Genomic DNA, 18,313 nt, shown 5'->3' on the forward strand with positions numbered 1-18,313 from the left:
TAATAATAATATATATTATTTATTTTAATTTACACAACATATTATTCATAACTCCAATCAAAGAATTTCATATTAAACATCTCAAAATAGATAATTCCAACTAAATAATTTTAGGTTAAACAAGTCGACTCGTTGTCCCAAACATACGCGTAAGCCCCATCAAAGCGGCCCATCCACAGCCGGAAGGTGAATTACCCATCTCTGTTTATAAACTTCTGCAATTCAATCGCGCAGTAGCTGTGGGGGCACGTACAGAATCCTCTGAACGCGGAAGAATTCTTGTTCGACGTTAGTCTACACAAATTTCTCTCTGAACTGCGACAATGGCGACTGTTATGCAGAAAATTAAGGATATCGAAGATGAGGTATTTGCACGTATTTCATAATTTTATGATCTTAGTTTCTTTTACCCTCAGCTGCCGAGCCTAGGAGCTTTATTTCGATTTTTTGGTTCAATGGATATGTTGAAATCATTTGAAATTGCTTGTATAATCAAAGTTAGCATTAACGTAGCATTTTTCGGGCTATTTTATGTGGCTTGTTGCCGTAGAGGAGTGTTTTTGATCATCTATCCATATGATTCAATAGATTTTCCCCTTTTACGAAAATTGGTCATATGGACCGGCAGTGGAATAGTATTGATTCAGTGCTCTTTACCAGCGCTGGCCTTTTTGGAACTCTAGTGTTAGTGGAAATTTATGGAGTTTCTGGTTTCACTCTCAGTTTCATATCTGAACTTATGAATAGATAAATAGTAGAGATTTATAGGCTACCATGCATCAACTTTTATATGTTGAAAGTAATAAAATGATTTAATGCTGTTATAGCAATGGTTGTGTCTAGTGGCCGCGTATTTGATTCTTTTTTAAATAGGAAACAATCGATTCCATTACTCACATTATAGAGCAAAAGAGGAGAACAAGACATTCTGGCTTGTCATTAAGATTACAAAAGGCTAATCCAGTTGGCTAAGATAGATAAAGAAGATTAATTTCAAAACTGTTCAAGAGAGAGGGAAAGAGATGCGAAAAATAGACATTAGTCTAAAACTAAAAAAAATGTTATTCTCTCAAGAGAAGTCTTGGAAGCCTTGAAGTTCTTGTTCCTCTATTTCTCTAAAGCCATAGCTTGCAGCTCTGCATTAAAATCTTTAAACATCTTCAAGATTTGTTATGTGAGGTTTTCATTTTCAGAGGAAGATATCCAAGCTGAAGCGTTGTTATCACACTATTATTCAACAAGTTTTTCTAATGGGTGTGATAGAAAATAATTTTTGAGTTTTACTTTGAGGATTGTTTTGACGCTCCAACAATGGTGAAGATGGTGAAAAAGTTAATATTTTTCATTGGGAATTTTTTCCAACCATTGATAGACGGCCTTATTTCCCTTTATTTTCTTTTGAAAACTCGAGGACAAGTATTTTTGGGAGGGATAGACATGATGTATCAGGATTAGGATAAATTGAGGTATAATCATATTAGTCTTGGTTAAGCCCTTGAATAATCCTTTTTAGTATCCTATTTGGATTTTGGTTTTTTTAGTTTTTTTTTTTTTTTTTTTTTTTTTGTATTTAAATTCCTAGTTTCTTTCCGAGTTTATTTTCATTTCTAAATAAATAGGGAAATTTTTATGTATTCAATAACTTTTGACTGATAATGAACACTTTGATTCTTGGAGCCTCTCCTTTAACCTCTTAGGCTACATTAGTTAGGACTTGTCTAGAGTTTGTAGTGAATTTTCAAGAGATTCTGGCAGCACTATTTTAATTGATTCTGCTTAAACCTTTTCTACAGTTGATGATACATGTTATTAAATCAATGTCCGTAGTTGTCTTCACTATGGTTTTCTTGGGAACTATGCAGATGTAGGTCTCATTTATGTGTTTGCTTTTTTAGCACAATATATGTGGGGGTGAAGGTTTGAACCTCCGGTTCCATTGAAAGGAGTGGACGTTGTAATTATTGAGCTAAGCTCATTTTCGCATTATTTATGTTTGTTTAGGATGCTATTCTCAATAATGTTTTGAGATATCCGTGGTTCTCATTACTTAAGTTGTAGTAACTTAACCAAAAGGCACAGGAGCTTTGGAGAAGAATACTAGGTAGTTATAAATCTAATAGTTAGGTAGTTATAAATCTTATAATTTGATCATTATATTGTGACTATGTTGTTACATTTTTACAATTTGCAGTGGGAGTTTTGGACATGTGAAATGATTCTTGTACTCATACTTATTAGTTATTACTGGTGACGAATGGTTGATTAAAATGGAAAATTTATGTACTTCGTTGGCTGTGCAGATGGCAAAGACTCAAAAGAACAAAGCTACTGCTCATCACCTGGGCTTGCTCAAGGTACATATATCCTAGTTATTTGATGGGGTTTTTTTAAACATATATAAAAGGTTTTTTTTTTTTTTTTTTTCATTAATGTAATTAAAAATTACATTGAACCATGATATTTTATCTTATGAAAAAAAATTACATTGAAGTTTAGCAGAAGTATTATCAAACAATTTATACATGAAACAATCATTAGCAGCAGACCAACTATAAGATCGGTATTTTTCTTATTCCTCCCTTCTCCCTCATTTTTTGTCTCTCTCAACCCGCCCCCCCTCCTCCCTCCCCGGTATTCTATTCTTCTCTCATTTTTTGCTGCTCTCCCTTTTATTTTCTTTTTCCATCTTTTAATTTGACCTTGAACAAAACATCAAGAATTCCTGTCTTTTCACAAACATGACGAAAATATCCACGCTTTCAAGATTTGACGCAAAAGAAAAGAGAAACAGTAGTTGACAGCCAATCACTTACTCATCCATAGTACTAAAAAATAAAATCAAACCATGATCTGAAATTGATTAAGTCTCTTATCTCTCTATTTTTCGTACATTTGCACACATGATGTACATTGCACAAATAGTGTAATCAAGGCCAAATTATCTTGTTCCTTTTGAGTTATGATTAGCTTAACAATTAGTCCTCACCTTATGTAGTGTTATTTACTTACAAACTCTCAAGACACTGGTGGTCTAACAGGCTAAACTTGCAAAGTTAAGGAGGGAACTCATTGCACCTGCATCAAAAGGAGGTGGTGGTGCTGGTGAAGGTTTCGATGTCACCAAAAGTGGTGATGCAAGAGTTGGTTTGGTTGGTTTTCCTTCGGTTGGAAAATCTACCTTACTCAATAAATTGACTGGTACTTTTTCAGAGGTATAAAAACTCGTCTGATGTTATATCTATTCTTATCACTTCTCAGTGACAGTTTTTTAGTACAATTTCTTTATATTCAATGGCATTTACATCAAGATATCAACATTAAATAAAGCACTGTGATGTTATAAATTCTCATTGAAACTGATGTTAGATAATATCAAGTTAATATTATACATCCGCAATGATTTGGCTTGGAGTCTTGTTAAACATTAAAATAGCTGTTGGTTAGGTGTCAGCCTAACAAGCCATATGCATTTGTAATGCAAGGGGTTAAACTAGCATTCAGCTAGGTTGCTCTCTTAAAGGGCTATATGAGCCCCTTTCCTGCTTGTGCAAAATCAATTGATTCAACTTAATATGATCCTTTCTTTTCATTCTACGCCAGTGCATGTCCCGTCTTTGTTCACAAAGAGTGCACCAGTATGTGTAGAGGCATAAGTTAGGATGTTTCTAGTGTATTCCTACATGCAAATGGTTATAGTTTTTGAAAGGTTGGTCATCTTGAGTGTTGTAGGTGATATCCCCCTGCCTCATCGAACTCTAAAATAAAAGAAGCTCAGGACATATATGCATATACAAGATATTAAGATATTTGCAAAATGGTTTGGCTGAAGTTAATTTTCCAGCATTCGTACTTGGAATCCGGTTGTAGTTTTATGTATGGCTGTGTTTTCTCTTATACTTGTGAGAAAAGTCTTCTATTTCTGATTAACAAATTGATTTCCTTCAACATTTTTCTTTTAGTTAAAACTTCCACTCACAGAATCGTATGTGCTGTTAAGAAGAGAAAAATGTGTTTATTTTTAATTTATGCATGCTTGTATTTATATAAAATTAAAATTCTATAATTTATGCACGCATATGTGTATGCATGCATGCATCTATGCGTATTTGAGTATATATGATTAAATTTCTTAAGATTTAGTTTATGAAATTTTGTGAAGTCTCACAAATTGTTATCCTTACAGGTTGCTTCATATGAATTCACTACTCTAACTTGCATCCCTGGTGTAATCGGGTATAGAGGAGCTAAAATTCAGGTGCTGTAATCCTTTCAGATTCCCGCCATTTTCCTATGCTTTTTTACTCTATTTCTATTGAGTAATGAGGGTTGATAATCAAACCCATTTTCCTGTTCGTAGTTGTTGCTGTTTTTTTTAAATAATATTTTTTAGTTACATTTTTGTCACGTTTTGAAAATAAATTTTGAATTGAACTTGTATTTTGCTTTAACTGGCAGTTGCTTGATCTCCCTGGTATTATTGAGGGTGCTAAGGACGGAAAGGGAAGAGGAAGACAGGTAAACATGATAAATCTGTTGCACTTCTCGTCTTGATATCATTTAGTAATTGATTCCGTTCAGCTGTCAATGGTTACCGGTTATTTCTATTATTTTAAAGTCATTTTATATGGAATATTCTCTATAGAGACTAGAATTATTATTATCATCATTATTAATTTTTAATGAAAAACTGGACTTTCATTAAAAAAAGAAAAAGAAAGAATACACAGTCATTGAAAAAGGAGAAGTCCTAATAAAGGGAGTTAAACTACAAGAAGGGGTTCGAGTCAAGAGAAATAGAGCATAGAAACAGATGCCCAAAGATACAAAGAATCTAATAAGGGACCAAATATTGTTGAAGGATCTCTTGGCCTTTGAAGATTCTGTTGTTTCTCTCGCTTCACAGAACTCACAGAACTCACGAAATAGTATACACCCCAATTTTCCACAAAAACAACCCTTTCTCATGAAAAGATGGATGAAGGAGAATCTCCTCAATTGTCTTCTTGCAACCCTTAGAGCTGTCAAGCTAAAGCTGAACACCTCGAAGAAACTGCCTCAAATAGCACAAGCAAAATCACGACTCTAGATGAGTGTATGGAAATTAATTTTAATATTCATGCTCTTTTAGGATAAGTGAGAGCAATATTAGATGTATTTCAAGTGAAACTGAATAATCTTTATGCTCTTTCAAGATAAGTGAGAGAAACCTTTGAAATTTTTAGTATAAGATGATAGTACAGGATTCTTTTGTTTGTAGTGTACAATGCTTGGCTTCTAAGACTTCAAATCACAAAGATTTCTTCCGTAGTTGTATTCTTTCCACATTTACTACAAATTGGAAAGCCTTTTTGTTATAGTTTGTAGGAGGAGGCTTCCTCTACTCCTGAGTTCTCTTTTGTGTTTTAATGATATATCTCACAATGTTTCTTATGAAAGATAAACAAAATGGTTATCAAATGGAGGCTAAATGAGTGTAAGAAAATTAATTTTAATCTTCATGTCCTTTCAGGGTAAGTGAGGGCAAGATTAGATGTCTTTCAAGTGAAACTGAATAATATTTATGCCCTTTTAGGATAAGTGGGAGAAACCTTATAATTATTTTGTATAAGATGACAGTAGAGGATTCTTTTGTTTATAGTGTACAATGCTTGGATTCTTGGACTTCAAATCACAAAGATTTCTTTCGTAGTTGTATTCTTTCCACGATTACTACAAATTGGAAAGCCTTTTTGTGATAGTTTGTGGGGAGGGGGTTTCCTCTACCCCTGCTCTTAGGCAGTTCTCTAGTGTTTTAATGATATATCTTACAAAGTTTCTTATGAAAAAAAAAAAAAAAAAAATTATCAAATGGGGTAAAAAATGAGTGATAAAATTAATTTTAATCTCTATGCCCTTTTAGGATAAGTGAGCAAGATTAGATGTCTTTCAAGTGAAACTGAATAATTATTTCTAGTATCATGGGTTTGTAATTTGTATAATTCAATTTATATGGAGTGGAGTGATACAATCTTGTTATCCGTTATCTTACTCTTTAATGGTTCATTCATGTAGGTTATCAGCACGGCCAGGACATGCAATTGCATTATAATTGTTCTGGATGCAATAAAGCCTATCACGCACAAACGTTTAATAGAGAAAGAACTAGAGGGATTTGGCATCAGGTAAATTTTTGGTGGTTTAAAGTTTGACATGCGACATTCCTCGAGTGGTGTGTTAAAAAGTTTTACATGTATATTTTATTGAGACCAAAATGAAGAAGGTTTAGTTAAGAAATTTGTTTTAACGACCTCAAGTCTGTCTCTTAAAACTAGTTTGTTGGGCTGAGCATTACCTTTTGGTGTTGACTGGGATACTGGACAACACCTTCCTTGTCAACCAGGATATTACCTTGATGCTCAATATGCTTGCAAGGTAAAAAAAGGTGGACAAATATGTGGGATAGTTTGTAACTATGGAAACTACTAGAATGCACTGAATCCATTTGTCACCATTCTAGCTTCTGTTCACTGTTTTATCCTCTATAATCACCTTTTGTCATATTGTGACCTTGTGGCCTTACCTTTGAAAGATTGTTGGCTTTCTCCGAAACTATTTGCAGTTATGGGTACTCTCATTAGTAAAAAATTGAATGTTCCCGTGTTCATTCTTCTGGGTTTTGGTTATGGACTACTTCCATTTATTAAAAGAAAATGATAGGGGAAAATCTAGATATCCACCCCACTCAAACTAACAACTTGGAGATTTCAAAGAATCCTGCCGATTTGATAATATCTTAGTAACAAAATAATTACAAATCCTTTGTGATCAAAAAGTTATGAACGACAAAGTCTACAATATCAAAATTACATAATAGGATCACACCCTCATGAAACTTACACTAACCACCGAATTTTTTTGTTAGTTACAAAGACAGTATAATTTCCAAGGAATATTTATAAAGCAAGCTCAACAGAAAAGTTAATTTGGTAATTTCTGATGGTGGCTGGGGACAAAGTTTTCTTCACACTTGGGAATATTGTCAACATTTGTTTAGGATGAGCCATGGTGACATTCATTATTCTATAGTTTTTCCTTTCTTTATATCTTTTTAATTAATTTTTGGTGCATTTTCTTTGAAATCAGGTTGAACAAGGAGGCTCCTAATCTGTCGTTCAGGAGGAAAGACAAGGGTGGGATAAATTTAACTTCAACTGTAACTACCACCCATCTGGACCTTGACACGGTGAAGGCTATCTGTAGTGAGTACAGAATCCATAATGCTGATATCACTCTTAAATACGATGCAACTGCTGATGATCTCATAGACGTGATTGAGGGTAGTAGAATATACATGCCTTGTATCTATGCTGTTAACAAAATCGATCAGATTACCCTAGAGGAGCTGGAGATTCTGGATAGACTTCCACACTATTGCCCAGTCAGGTAACTTTTATGTCTTTGCAACTTTCTATAACTTTCTTGTTCTCATTTTGCAAGTCTGTTTTCACGTTTAAACACCACTAATTGGCAACTGAATTCAACGATGTTACTTATTTTCCCCTCTTTACCACAAGGGGTCAAGGACCCAGTTGTCAATACCCTGAGTTATAACTTTTAACTGGGAGGCGTTGGGTTCAAATCACCGAAGGAAAAAGGTTGAGGAGGAAAAACATCTTCTTAAACCAATCCCTTGGAGATTGCAAAGTTCTCTTTGTTGCAATGTTCAAAGGGGAAGAACAATTGCAAAATGTCTTTTACTGTGCAAAGGGATGGCAGGGGATTGGTAACCTATGCCTGAGAGGCTTGAAAATTGTGACTTGCAAAGAAAACACCCGTGTTGAATGAGAGGTAGAGTCATAGATACAATGAGTTAGAGAAACTTCTTTAACACTCTTGGTGGGATTCAGATAAAGTGAGGGAGGGGAGGGAGGGGAGGGAGGGGAGGGAGGAAAGAGATCTCTTTTTTTTTTTTTTGTTTCTTTCTCACTTTATTTGTTTGTCTGTGTTTTTTTTATTTTATTTTTTAAATAAATTTGTAATTTCTTTTCAGTGGAGGAATCCTCCTCTTATGTATATCTATGATTTGAGTTGCTGTTATTGAAATAAACATGGGGAAAATCGAGTCCTTTTTTTCTCCCTTATGACCAGTACTTCTAGTTTCGCAAAAATGGGAGAAAACCTGTCCCGTTTTCCTTACTACCATTTCTACTAAATGCTACTAAATGCTACCCTTCCTATTCTAACTTAACGACCAAGGACTATCTTTTCACAATTGCCCACCATATATATATTTTTATATATTCATTAATAAATCAGTTTCCCTTCTTCACCTTCTCTCTTCTGTATACTTTCATGATTGAGGGTCAGTATTGGGGGGTCTATAAATATATGCCCCGAGTATCTAGCGTGTGATAAATGTTATTCTAGTTCTCAATAGAATATGTGAATCAAGTTTATGCATTTACCACGTACTTAGGCATCATGTATACTATGTCTTCTCGTTATTAAATCATATCCTATTTCTCTCTCATCCAATTTTTTAAGTTGAACGTTGAGATTGATGACATGATGTATTAAAATTTGTGATCATGTCTTTAATTTCACGTGATTATGGTATATTATGAATAAGATACTACTTATCTTATTAATTGACTTCTGGCTCTGCCTACCATTCTCTCCACCGATCCTATCCACCTCAAAATTTTGATATAAGTATCACACAACTAAATGGGTTTGGGTAGGAAATTTTGATCAACAGAAAGGATACAAGTGTCAGGTAAAGGGAGGAAAAGACAACCCCTTATTGCATGATCTAGTATTGTGTCTAAATATGGCGTTCGTCCATGTGACTGCAGATGTCATGTGGATTTTCTAATTACTACATAAAGTTTGAATTTCTCTCATTAGCATTTCTACTACTTGATCATATTATTTATTGTTTCTGATTCTTTGACAGTGCACATCTTGAATGGAATCTTGATGGTTTACTGGATAAAGTATGGGAGTATCTTGATTTAACTCGCATCTACACGAAACCCAAAGGAATGAATCCAGATTATGATGATCCCGTAATTCTATCTTCTAAGAAAAGGACTGTCGAGGATTTTTGCAGCCGTATCCACAAAGATATGCTGAAGCAATTTAAGTAGTGAGTAATTTTGATTGAAGTCCCCAACTTTCGGTGCCATTTGGTTGTGTTTTCTCTTTGTTTTTTAACCTAATTTCTCTTTTCTTTTATTTTTTGAGTTGAATTTACAAATTTAGTCTTTACTTCGGCAATATCATGTCTTTTTAGTTGAAAACTTTAAAAGGTTAGTACATATCTAAATTTTGAATGTAAAGTGCCTATAGCTAAATGTTGGTTAATTTGGTATCACATGACTTGTAGATAGCAGAAAAAAAGTAGCTAATTGATCCTAGTAAAGTGGCACTATAACGGGATCAAAATTTCCTAGTATGTTGGTTAATTTGGTATCACATGACATGGGAGTTTTTCAGCTGCACATGCTAACTCTTATAAACTTGTACAGTGCTTTGGTTTGGGGATCAAGCGTCAAGCACAAGCCCCAACGAGTGGGAAAGGTTAGTCCGTCTCCTTTTATTTTGTGCCGCTGTTTACAGTCCCCACCGCTTGAACAAATTTTAAAATGCACTCTTGTAAATTCATTTATATGTGAAATTTGAGAGAGTGGTCCATTCGCATGCAGGAACATGAGCTTGAAGATGAAGATGTTGTTCAGATCATTAAAAAGGTGTGATCCTTGAAGTCAATGGTTTGTCACTATTCCAACTTATCGGTAATCCTTTGATGTCAATGCCTTTACGATCTCGAGTTTAGCTTTCAGTCATGACATGTCCCATCCAAAGCTTTTTGTTAGGCTACACAGTGCTTTGTTGATATTACCACCATCAGTTGGAGCACTGAACAACTAGTAGTAGGAACTGAACTTGATGTGTGATTGTGCCATTTTGTAGTCATGCTAAGAACGGTTGTTTTCCTATTTCGTTCAACAGATTTATACTGTTTTTGAGTGTTCAACTGAATGTTGTTCGACTGAACATCACTGTACAAGTAAGAGTAAATTATGTATGGCCGTCTTGGTATACGTTTTTGCCTTTTTTAGTCCCAACATGAGACTTAGAGCACTCAATATTGCATAATAGCTTCGTACTTCGTTTATGAGGTTCTTAAACTTGCAAGCATTGAATTAGTCTTCAAACTGAACATTAGATTGTGTGTCTAACAGGTTATTGAAGTTTAAAAGTGAGGTTCCTAAATGTTCAATTGTGTCGAAGAGTAGTAAGACGTTTAAAATTTTTAAAACCAGTTCACCTATTATTGAAACTTTTTCCATGCTTGCTCGATATGAAAGATATCTTTGAATGTTATTGATGTACTAATTCCTTCCAAAGGAGAGAGAATGCTAGCAATTTGGAAAGACCCTCTTAGGCTATTGATGTTGTTGGAATAGTCGTTTTCGTATTTAGACTTTTAAAGTTTAGGAAGTTTTCGATTTTGCCATTTTGTGTAAGCCAGATTCATGATACAAGGTGTAAGCTAGATTCATGATACAAGTGAATGGACAAGGAATTTATCTTACAATTAAAAGAGTTTCTTATGTTCTTATAACAAATTACAAGCCAAATGAGAGAAAAACAAAAGCATTAGAGAAACCATCGCATCATTAATAAATAGAATTTGAGTTTGTGTCTATACTTTCACACAACAGTTGAAGCAGCTCAATATTCTCTTCCTTCTCTGATAAGAACAAAAAAAAAAAAAAAAAAAAGAAAAAAAAAAAAAAGAAAAAAAAAAAAAACATAAAAGAATAGTTGGATGGTGTTTTAATTCCTGTTAGAGTTTTGGTAACAGTCTGGTATTAATATCATATAGCAACAAACAATTACAAGAAAAAGAGTAAAATATAAGAAATTTAGCAATGGCTCTTATGGAAAGCTCCCATTGGTTCTTTAGTTGCTAATGCACAACCGACTTGACTCAGTTACGGTAACTGCACGCTCAAGCTCACCGCTAGCAGATATTTTCCTCTTTAGGCTTACCCTCAAAGTTTTTAAAACATGTTTGTTAGATTAAAACATGTTTGTTAGATATTTTCCTCTTTAGGCTTACCCTAAAAGTTTTTAAAATATGTTTGTTAGGGAGAGGTTTCTACACCACCGTTACAAAGAATACTTGGTTCTCCTCCCCAATCGATGAGGGATCTCTCAATCCACCCCCTTCAGAGCCCAACCTCCTTGCTGACACATTACCTTGTGTGCACCCCCCTTTGGGAGCTCAGTCTCCTTGCTGGCACACCGCCTCATGTCCACCTCCCTTTGGGCCTCAGCCTCCTCGGTCCGGTGTCTGACTCTAATACCATTTGTAACGGTTTAAGCCCACCGCTAGCAGATATTGTCCTTTTTAGGTTTTTTCTTTCGAGATTTCCCTCAAGGTTTTTAAAACACGTCTGCTAAGGAAAGATTTCCACAACCATATAAAGAATACTTCATTCTCCTCCCCAACAAACGTGAGATCTCACACCTAATTTCATTTCTTAAGGATTAAGTTTTTGACACGGTTGTTGGAGAAAAGTATCGTTGCTTTGCTTGTTCGTTTTCATTTTAGTTAATTAAAATTAAAAAAGAGTTGACAAAAGCTGAGTTATGTAATTTTAAGGAATTAACTTTCAAAGATATTTTCCATATTCCAAGAATCATTCCATTAATTTGCCCAATCATAATAAAAAGTTATTTTTTAATAACAATGGGCTTTTAACATATATTTCTAAATTTCATCGATTCTTCTCTTCAAATTCCCGACTTAAAAGTTACGAGCACATCAAACAAAGATTCAAGATAATTAAGATCAAATGGTGGGATAAGTGCACCTATACCCACATTGATGTCAAGGCAGTAAAGCTATGACTTGTTGCAAATGGAAATTTCTTAAATTCAAAGTTTAGGTTAATTTCAGTCTTAACCCATACATCTTCATAAGACAACTTTCAAAACATTATTCAGGAAGTCGAATCTATCTTCTTTTTGTCTTCTCCTTTCATCAATGAAGAAGAACGTACAATTTACGATTTTAATGATCCATTTTTAGATTCACAATCCTAGAGTTTTAACAACGAAGAATCGACAGGAATAGTCGTTAAACTACTACTAGTAGAGTAGATAATTAACAAAATATCTCTCTACTATCCATCTAGATTGCATGTCTATCAAAATAGATCGAGAACATTATGAAAGATTGGATAGTTGTTAAACTATGTATATATATATATTATGTACAAAATTTAGTTTTTTAAAATACATTTTGAGGAGCATAAGAGATACAAGAAGAACCGATCTTCGCAGCAAATACTATCCTGTGTGGTTGAAGGGAACTTTATGATCCTCTAATTTTGAAGTCTCAGTCATCTAGAGGTATGTTCGCAATAACTGTTTGCTAGTGTGGTCCCGATAATAAGAGAGAGTCCGCTGTAAAACTATTGGTCAGCACTGATACTCAGTTACGTGAAAAATGACAAAAAGACAAAACATGATGTGTTTATTAAAGTTCACTTTAATAAAGATGTGGATAAAATGATTGCTAAAAAAGAAGACACGACATATCTCCCACGCTTCTTAGTTATATGAATTATTGCACCTACTTTCGTTTACATTCTACTAGTATATATTATTGCATTCCTACTCTTTATTTGTCGATTCGAATCTTTTAGGTACTATCCTGTCTGATTCGTTCTTATTTTTTAATTTGACTCAAATTCAAGGTCTAAAAAGGACTTCAGAATCTTGTTAAGTGTTGGACAATCTTGAAAGCGGGTTATATTCCAAACATTTGCAACCATTGTCTTCTCCAGATACAAAGAGAGGGTGGTCAATGGGCTTGTATGTTTTTCCGAATTAGAATTGAAAAATTAAAAATTAAAAGATAAGAATGAATCAGATACGATAGAACCCTAAGTTTGAAATGACGAAAGAAAGATAGTAATGACTAAAGTAAAGTAATAACTACGCAGATAATATACAAAAGTAGGTGCAATAATTCACAAAACGGAGAAGTGTGGGAGACATGTCGCATCTTCCTTCTTAACAACACAGTGTTCACATTTTTATTGAAGTAAGATATCAACGTAAAGTAAGACAATCTCTAGTTGTCTTTTTGTCATCTTCAACGTAATCTCTCTCTTACTACTGGAACCACACTAGTGAATAGCTGCTACGAACATACGCTCTATATCTAAACATACACTATATCTAGGAGACTTCAAAACTTGGGGATCATAAAGTTCTCTTGAACCACACATGTTAGGATGATCTCTTGTGAAGGTCAATTATTGTCGTGTCCTTTATGCTCGTTGAACTCTATTTTACAAAAATTTAAATTTTATACAATTTTTTTAATAAAATAGTTTAACAACGATTGTGTCTATTGATACATAATTTAGGGACCATGTGGTTCATTTTGATGGACATGTCTAAATTGGTTGTTATTCTAAAAATGGATTATTGAGCTTAGGCCTATTGCACCTTAGGTGTCTTTGTTGACTCTGGCAATTCGGAGGAAAACGTCGACGAAAAAACTGGTCGAAGGAAGGTTTCTTTGAAAGAAAAAATAGCGGAAGTAAAAGGAGAGAGGGAGAGAATTTGTTGAAGACCCGATGTTTTATTTCTCATAGGTTGAATTCTTCAAATAACAAACATAATTACAAAAATAGAAAGAGTGGGCTAAAACTTCGCCCAAAGTTAGCCAAAAATGGCCGGCCAAATTTACGCTCTTCGATTAGCGTGAATTTAGAACTTTGAGAGGTCAAAACAACTAAATTTAAGGAGGACCATAGCTTTTATTTAATAATCTCCTCCTAAAACTGTGCTATATCTATCTTATTATTTGAACACCGATCTTTGAGCGTAGTTCTTCAAATTTTACCCGCGCTAGGGACTTGGTGAAAATGTCTCCAAGTTGTTCCTCTGTTCGGATGAAATCAATCTTGATGAGCCCTCGATCTGCACATTCTCAAATGTAGTGGAATCTGATTTCTATGTGCTTGCTCCGATCGTGCAAAACTGGATTTTTAATCAGGGAGATCGTAGCTTTGTTGTCCACGTATAGCATTGGTGGATCGCTTTCTTTCACGATGAGTTCTTTCATCAGTCGCGCAAGCCAGACCCCCTGTGTTGCTGCCATCGAAGCGGCGATGTATTCTGCTTCGCAGGAAGACAAAGCAACTACCTTCTATTTTGTTGATTGCCAGCAGATCACGCCGCCTGAGAGGAAGTAGATCATTCCGCTGGTGCTCTTACGATCATCAACGTCACCGGCCATGTCACTATCACTGTAGCCAACCAGCTTGAGTTTCTCCTTTCCTCTCCCTACGCAGTATCTTACACCCCAGCCTCTGGTTTCGGCTACATAGCGCAGGATGCGCTTGACAGCCACTAGATGCTCCTCCCTAGGTGCTTCCATAAACCTGCTCACATATCCAACAGAATAAGCAAGATCAGGACGAGTGTTTACCAGATAGCGCAGACTCCCGACAATGTTGCGGTAATTGGTGGAGTCGACTGTCGTCGTAGTGCCGACCTTCCTTAGTTGAAGCCGGGCCTCCATTGACGTCCTTGTAGGATTACTGTCCACAAGCCCAGTTGTGTCCAGCAGCTTCTTCGTGTACGCACTTTGGCAGATGGAGATGCCGGTAGAATTCTATTGCACTTCGATGCCGAGGTAGTAGCTGAGCACGCCGAGATCGCTCATCTCGAAGTTCTTTGACATCTCCTTCTTGAACCTTCCGAGGACTTCCATGTCGCCTCTAGTGATTATGAGGTCGTCGACGTACACTCTCACGATCAGTCGCTGCTTGACATGGCCGTGCGTGTACATGCCATGCTTAGAGGCACAACGCTTGAATTTCAGTGACAGTAGGGTACTGTCGAGCTTCGCGTTCCAGGCTCGTGGGGCTTGTCGAAGCCCGTAGAGTGCCTTGTGCAAGTGCAGTACCTTACCGGAGTTGTCGTTGTCTAGGAAGCCAGTTGGTTGTCGGACGTAGACAGTCTCCTTCAGCTCTCCGTTAAGGAAAGCAGATTTCACGTCCATATGGTGAACCTCCCAAGAGTAATGTGCCGCAATTGCCAGCAAAAGACGAACGGATTCTAACCTTGCCACCGGCGCAAATACCTATTTGAAGTCCACTCCTTGCTTCTGGACGTAGCCCTTCGCCACCAGATGGGACTTGTGCTTCACAACTTCTTCTTTTTCGTTGCGCTTCAATTTGAAGACCCATTTGAGCCCTATGGCTCTGTGTCTCGGCGGCATATCCTCCAGACTCCATGTCTGGTTCGCGGTGATGGATGTCATCTCCTCCTGCATTGCCTTCAGCTAGCACGGGTTCCTTTCTACTTCGGCCAAGGTGTTCGGTTCATCTGCACTGATGGCATGCAGTTCGGCCACTTCTTCGAGCTCGTGCGCTGCCAGTCTAGGTGGTTCACCTCCTCCCACTAAGTCGTCCATCCTTCGGTACCTGACCACCAGATCATCATCGTGATCGGCATCCAGCATCGAATCCGCAGTCCGTGGTGTTGCGAACTCCACTAGTTCAGGGGGTGCACCTGCTGGCGGTGGTGATGGTTCCTGATGCTGGGCTCCTCCTTCTTCCGGCTTGGTGACGAGGTACTCCACCGTAAATTGATTTGGGTTGTGGTCTGCCTCGATCACGTCGTTCCACTGCCAGAAGGTGCCTTCGTCGAAGATGACGTTGCGAGATACATGAGCTCGCCCCCCTACAGGATCATAGAGTCTGTACGCCTTGCTCTCGGGTTCATAGCCGATGAAGACGACCTTTAGCCCCCTGGGATCGAGCTTGGCGAGGTGGGGACGTGTTACCTTCATGTATGCAACGTAGCCGAACACGTGGAGATGATGTACAGCTGGCTTTTTGTTGTACCAGGCCTCATATGGCGTCTTCCCGTCGAGGCTTCGGGTTGGTGACTGATTGAGGAGATAGACGGTCGTCATTACCGCCTCTCCCTAGAATCTCCTAGGCATCCCGGCCGTCACCAGCAATGACCTTGCTGTCCCGACGATGGTCTGATTTTAGTGCTCCACCACTCCGTTCTGTTGGGGGGAGTAGGGCACCGGTAGGTACCGTTGTATGCCAAACTCGTCGCAGTACTTATCGAAACTTGCCGAGGTGAATTCTCTGCCTCGGTCTGTGCGCAGCACTCACTTCTTTTTCTCACATTCGGCCTCCGCTCGCGCTTTAATGCGCTTAACCGTCTCTACTGCCTCACTTTTAGCTTGCAGCAGGGTCAGCCACATGAAGCGGCTTTTGTCATCGACTAACAGGAGGAAGAGACTCTTACCGCCTGGGGTCGCCGGCTTGATGGGCCCGCAGATATCGCCGTGTACAAGCTCCAACAGCTCATCGGTGCGGTAGGATGTTCGAGACAGAAAGGGTGTGCGCCTCTGTTTGCCGATGAGGCACCCGTCGCACAGCTTGTTCACGCCTTTAATTGCCGGCAAATCGTGCACCATCTCCTCCTTCTGTAGCTTTTCTAGAGCAGAAAAGTTTAAGTGCCGGTACCTTGCGTGCCACCTCCAAGATAGCTCTTCGGTCTTTGCCGAGAGGCTGACAAGGTTGCTTTTTCTCTAACTCCAGGATGTAAAGATGGTTTGACGTGTGCCGAACCTGCGTGAGCAGCCGTCGTCGATCATCGCAGATTTTGAGTAGCTCGCGCTCGATGGAAATCAAGCAGCCTGCCTCATCGAGTTTACCTAGGCTCACAAGGTTAGCCTTGAGCCTCGAGATGAAGTAGACGTCGGTCAGCTTGCGTTGCTCGCCTCCCTTGCTGACGAACAGGATGGTGCCGCGCCCTTCGATCTCGACGACGGAGCCGTCGCCAAATTTCACTGTCCTGCGAATCCCCGAGTCGAGCTCGGAGAACGCAGATCTAGCCCCAGTCATATGGTTTGTTGCCCCTGTGTCGCCTTTGCTGGTGCCGCCTTTGCTACGCCCAGTTGGAGCTCTTCCTCGGGTTCGACGTCGTCGTCGATTACCTCCACCTCCGTGGATTTGGAATCTAAATTGGGGACGTATGCAACTTACCATGAAGAGAGCTAGCTTGTCCTCCTCGGATTGAGTCACATGGGCCTTCTCGGCCTTCTCCTTGTTCCTGAGCTTGCTCCAGCAATTCTTGCTCAGGTGACCTCTCTTCCCACAGTTCGAGCACTGGATCGGCCTGGATATCGGTCGACTCCTCCTTCTTTTACGGAGTAGACGACCATCCTTGTCGACAGCTGAAGCGGTATTTTTCTTCTGCTGCTCGATGTTACCAGTCCATCTTCACAATTTCTGTCTCGCTGACGCTGCCACAAAGAGTGGTGATGCTGTTGGCGAGCCCCGTGATTCGCATTGAAAAATCATCGACAGATCGAGCCCCGTGATTCGCATTGAAAAATCATCGACAGATCGAGCCCCGTGATTCGCATTGAAAAATCATCGACAGATCGAGCCCCGTGATTCGCATTGAAAAATCATCGACAGATCGAGCCCCGTGATTCGCATTGAAAAATCATCGACAGATCGAGCCCCGTGATTCGCATTGAAAAATCATCTACAGATTCGCCGCCTTTCACAGCTGCTGGGATGTTGGATTCGTTGGATTCCCGCACTCGTTGTACTCCTGGTGGTCGTTTCCCTGGTCACTTGCTCAATGATAACTCGACACTCGACGCCCGTCATCACAGCGTCGACCTCTTTGTGGCGGTGATGGAGATGCCGACACAAGATGGCGGCGTGGAGGAGTCGCTTTGCATTTTCTTCTACTCGTACCTGAGAGTTGTGTGTTGTTAGGTCGACGCTCTAACCATTTGAGCTATTCAACTTGACTGTTGATAAGATTGGCTCTTCTGTAATGATATACCATCGATCGCTTCAACTTGGCTCTGATACCACTTGTTGACTCTGGCAATTCAGAGGAAAACGTCGACGAAAAAACTGGCCGAAGGAAGGTTTCTTCGAAAGAAAAAATAGCGGAAGTAAAAGGAGAGAGGGAGAGAATTTGCTAAAGACCCGATGTTTTATTTCCATCAGTTGAATTCTTTAAATAACAAACATAATTACAAAAATAGAAAGAGTGAGCTAAAACTTTGCCCAAAGTTAGCAAAAAATGACGGCCAAATTTAAGCTCTTCCATTAGGGTGAATTCAGAACTTTGAAAGGTTAAAGCAACTAAATTTAAGGAGGATCATAGCTTTTATTTAATAGTCTTACCACCTGGAACACTAGGGAGAACAACTCAGCTAACACATACTCTAAATTCTTCTGTAGTT

At 38.2% G+C, this 18,313-nt stretch overlaps 1 protein-coding gene across 1 annotated transcript; it reads left to right on the plus strand.

Moving 5' to 3' along the window:
- Window positions 1-135: 135 nt before the first annotated feature.
- On the plus strand, window positions 136-10,095 carry LOC111777680 (GTP-binding protein-like protein). Its single transcript, XM_023657387.2, has 10 exons — window positions 136-365; window positions 2,301-2,354; window positions 3,039-3,212; window positions 4,184-4,255; window positions 4,456-4,515; window positions 6,052-6,161; window positions 7,123-7,422; window positions 8,936-9,127; window positions 9,510-9,561; window positions 9,687-10,095. Exons 1-10 carry the CDS (start codon window positions 324-326, stop codon window positions 9,735-9,737), a joined length of 1,107 nt encoding a protein of 368 aa, XP_023513155.1. The 5' UTR covers window positions 136-323; the 3' UTR covers window positions 9,738-10,095.
- Window positions 10,096-18,313: the final 8,218 nt, after the last annotated feature.

This window comes from Cucurbita pepo, chromosome 16 (genome assembly GCF_057944985.1).
Source record: "Cucurbita pepo subsp. pepo isolate OVF chromosome 16, ASM5794498v1, whole genome shotgun sequence".
Classification (NCBI taxonomy): Eukaryota; Viridiplantae; Streptophyta; class Magnoliopsida; order Cucurbitales; family Cucurbitaceae; genus Cucurbita; species Cucurbita pepo.

What these genes read in the sequence shown, in the direction of transcription:
- LOC111777680 (XM_023657387.2), top strand. Translation starts at nt 324, where the DNA reads ATGGCGACTGTTATGCAGAAAATTAAGGATATCGAAGATGAG. An exon ending in TTAAGGATATCGAAGATGAG is followed by an intron (nt 366 to 2,300) that starts GTATTTGCACGT and finishes TTGGCTGTGCAG; the next exon opens with ATGGCAAAGACTCAAAAGAA. An exon ending in CTAGAGGGATTTGGCATCAG is followed by an intron (nt 6,162 to 7,122) that starts GTAAATTTTTGG and finishes CTTTGAAATCAG; the next exon opens with GTTGAACAAGGAGGCTCCTA.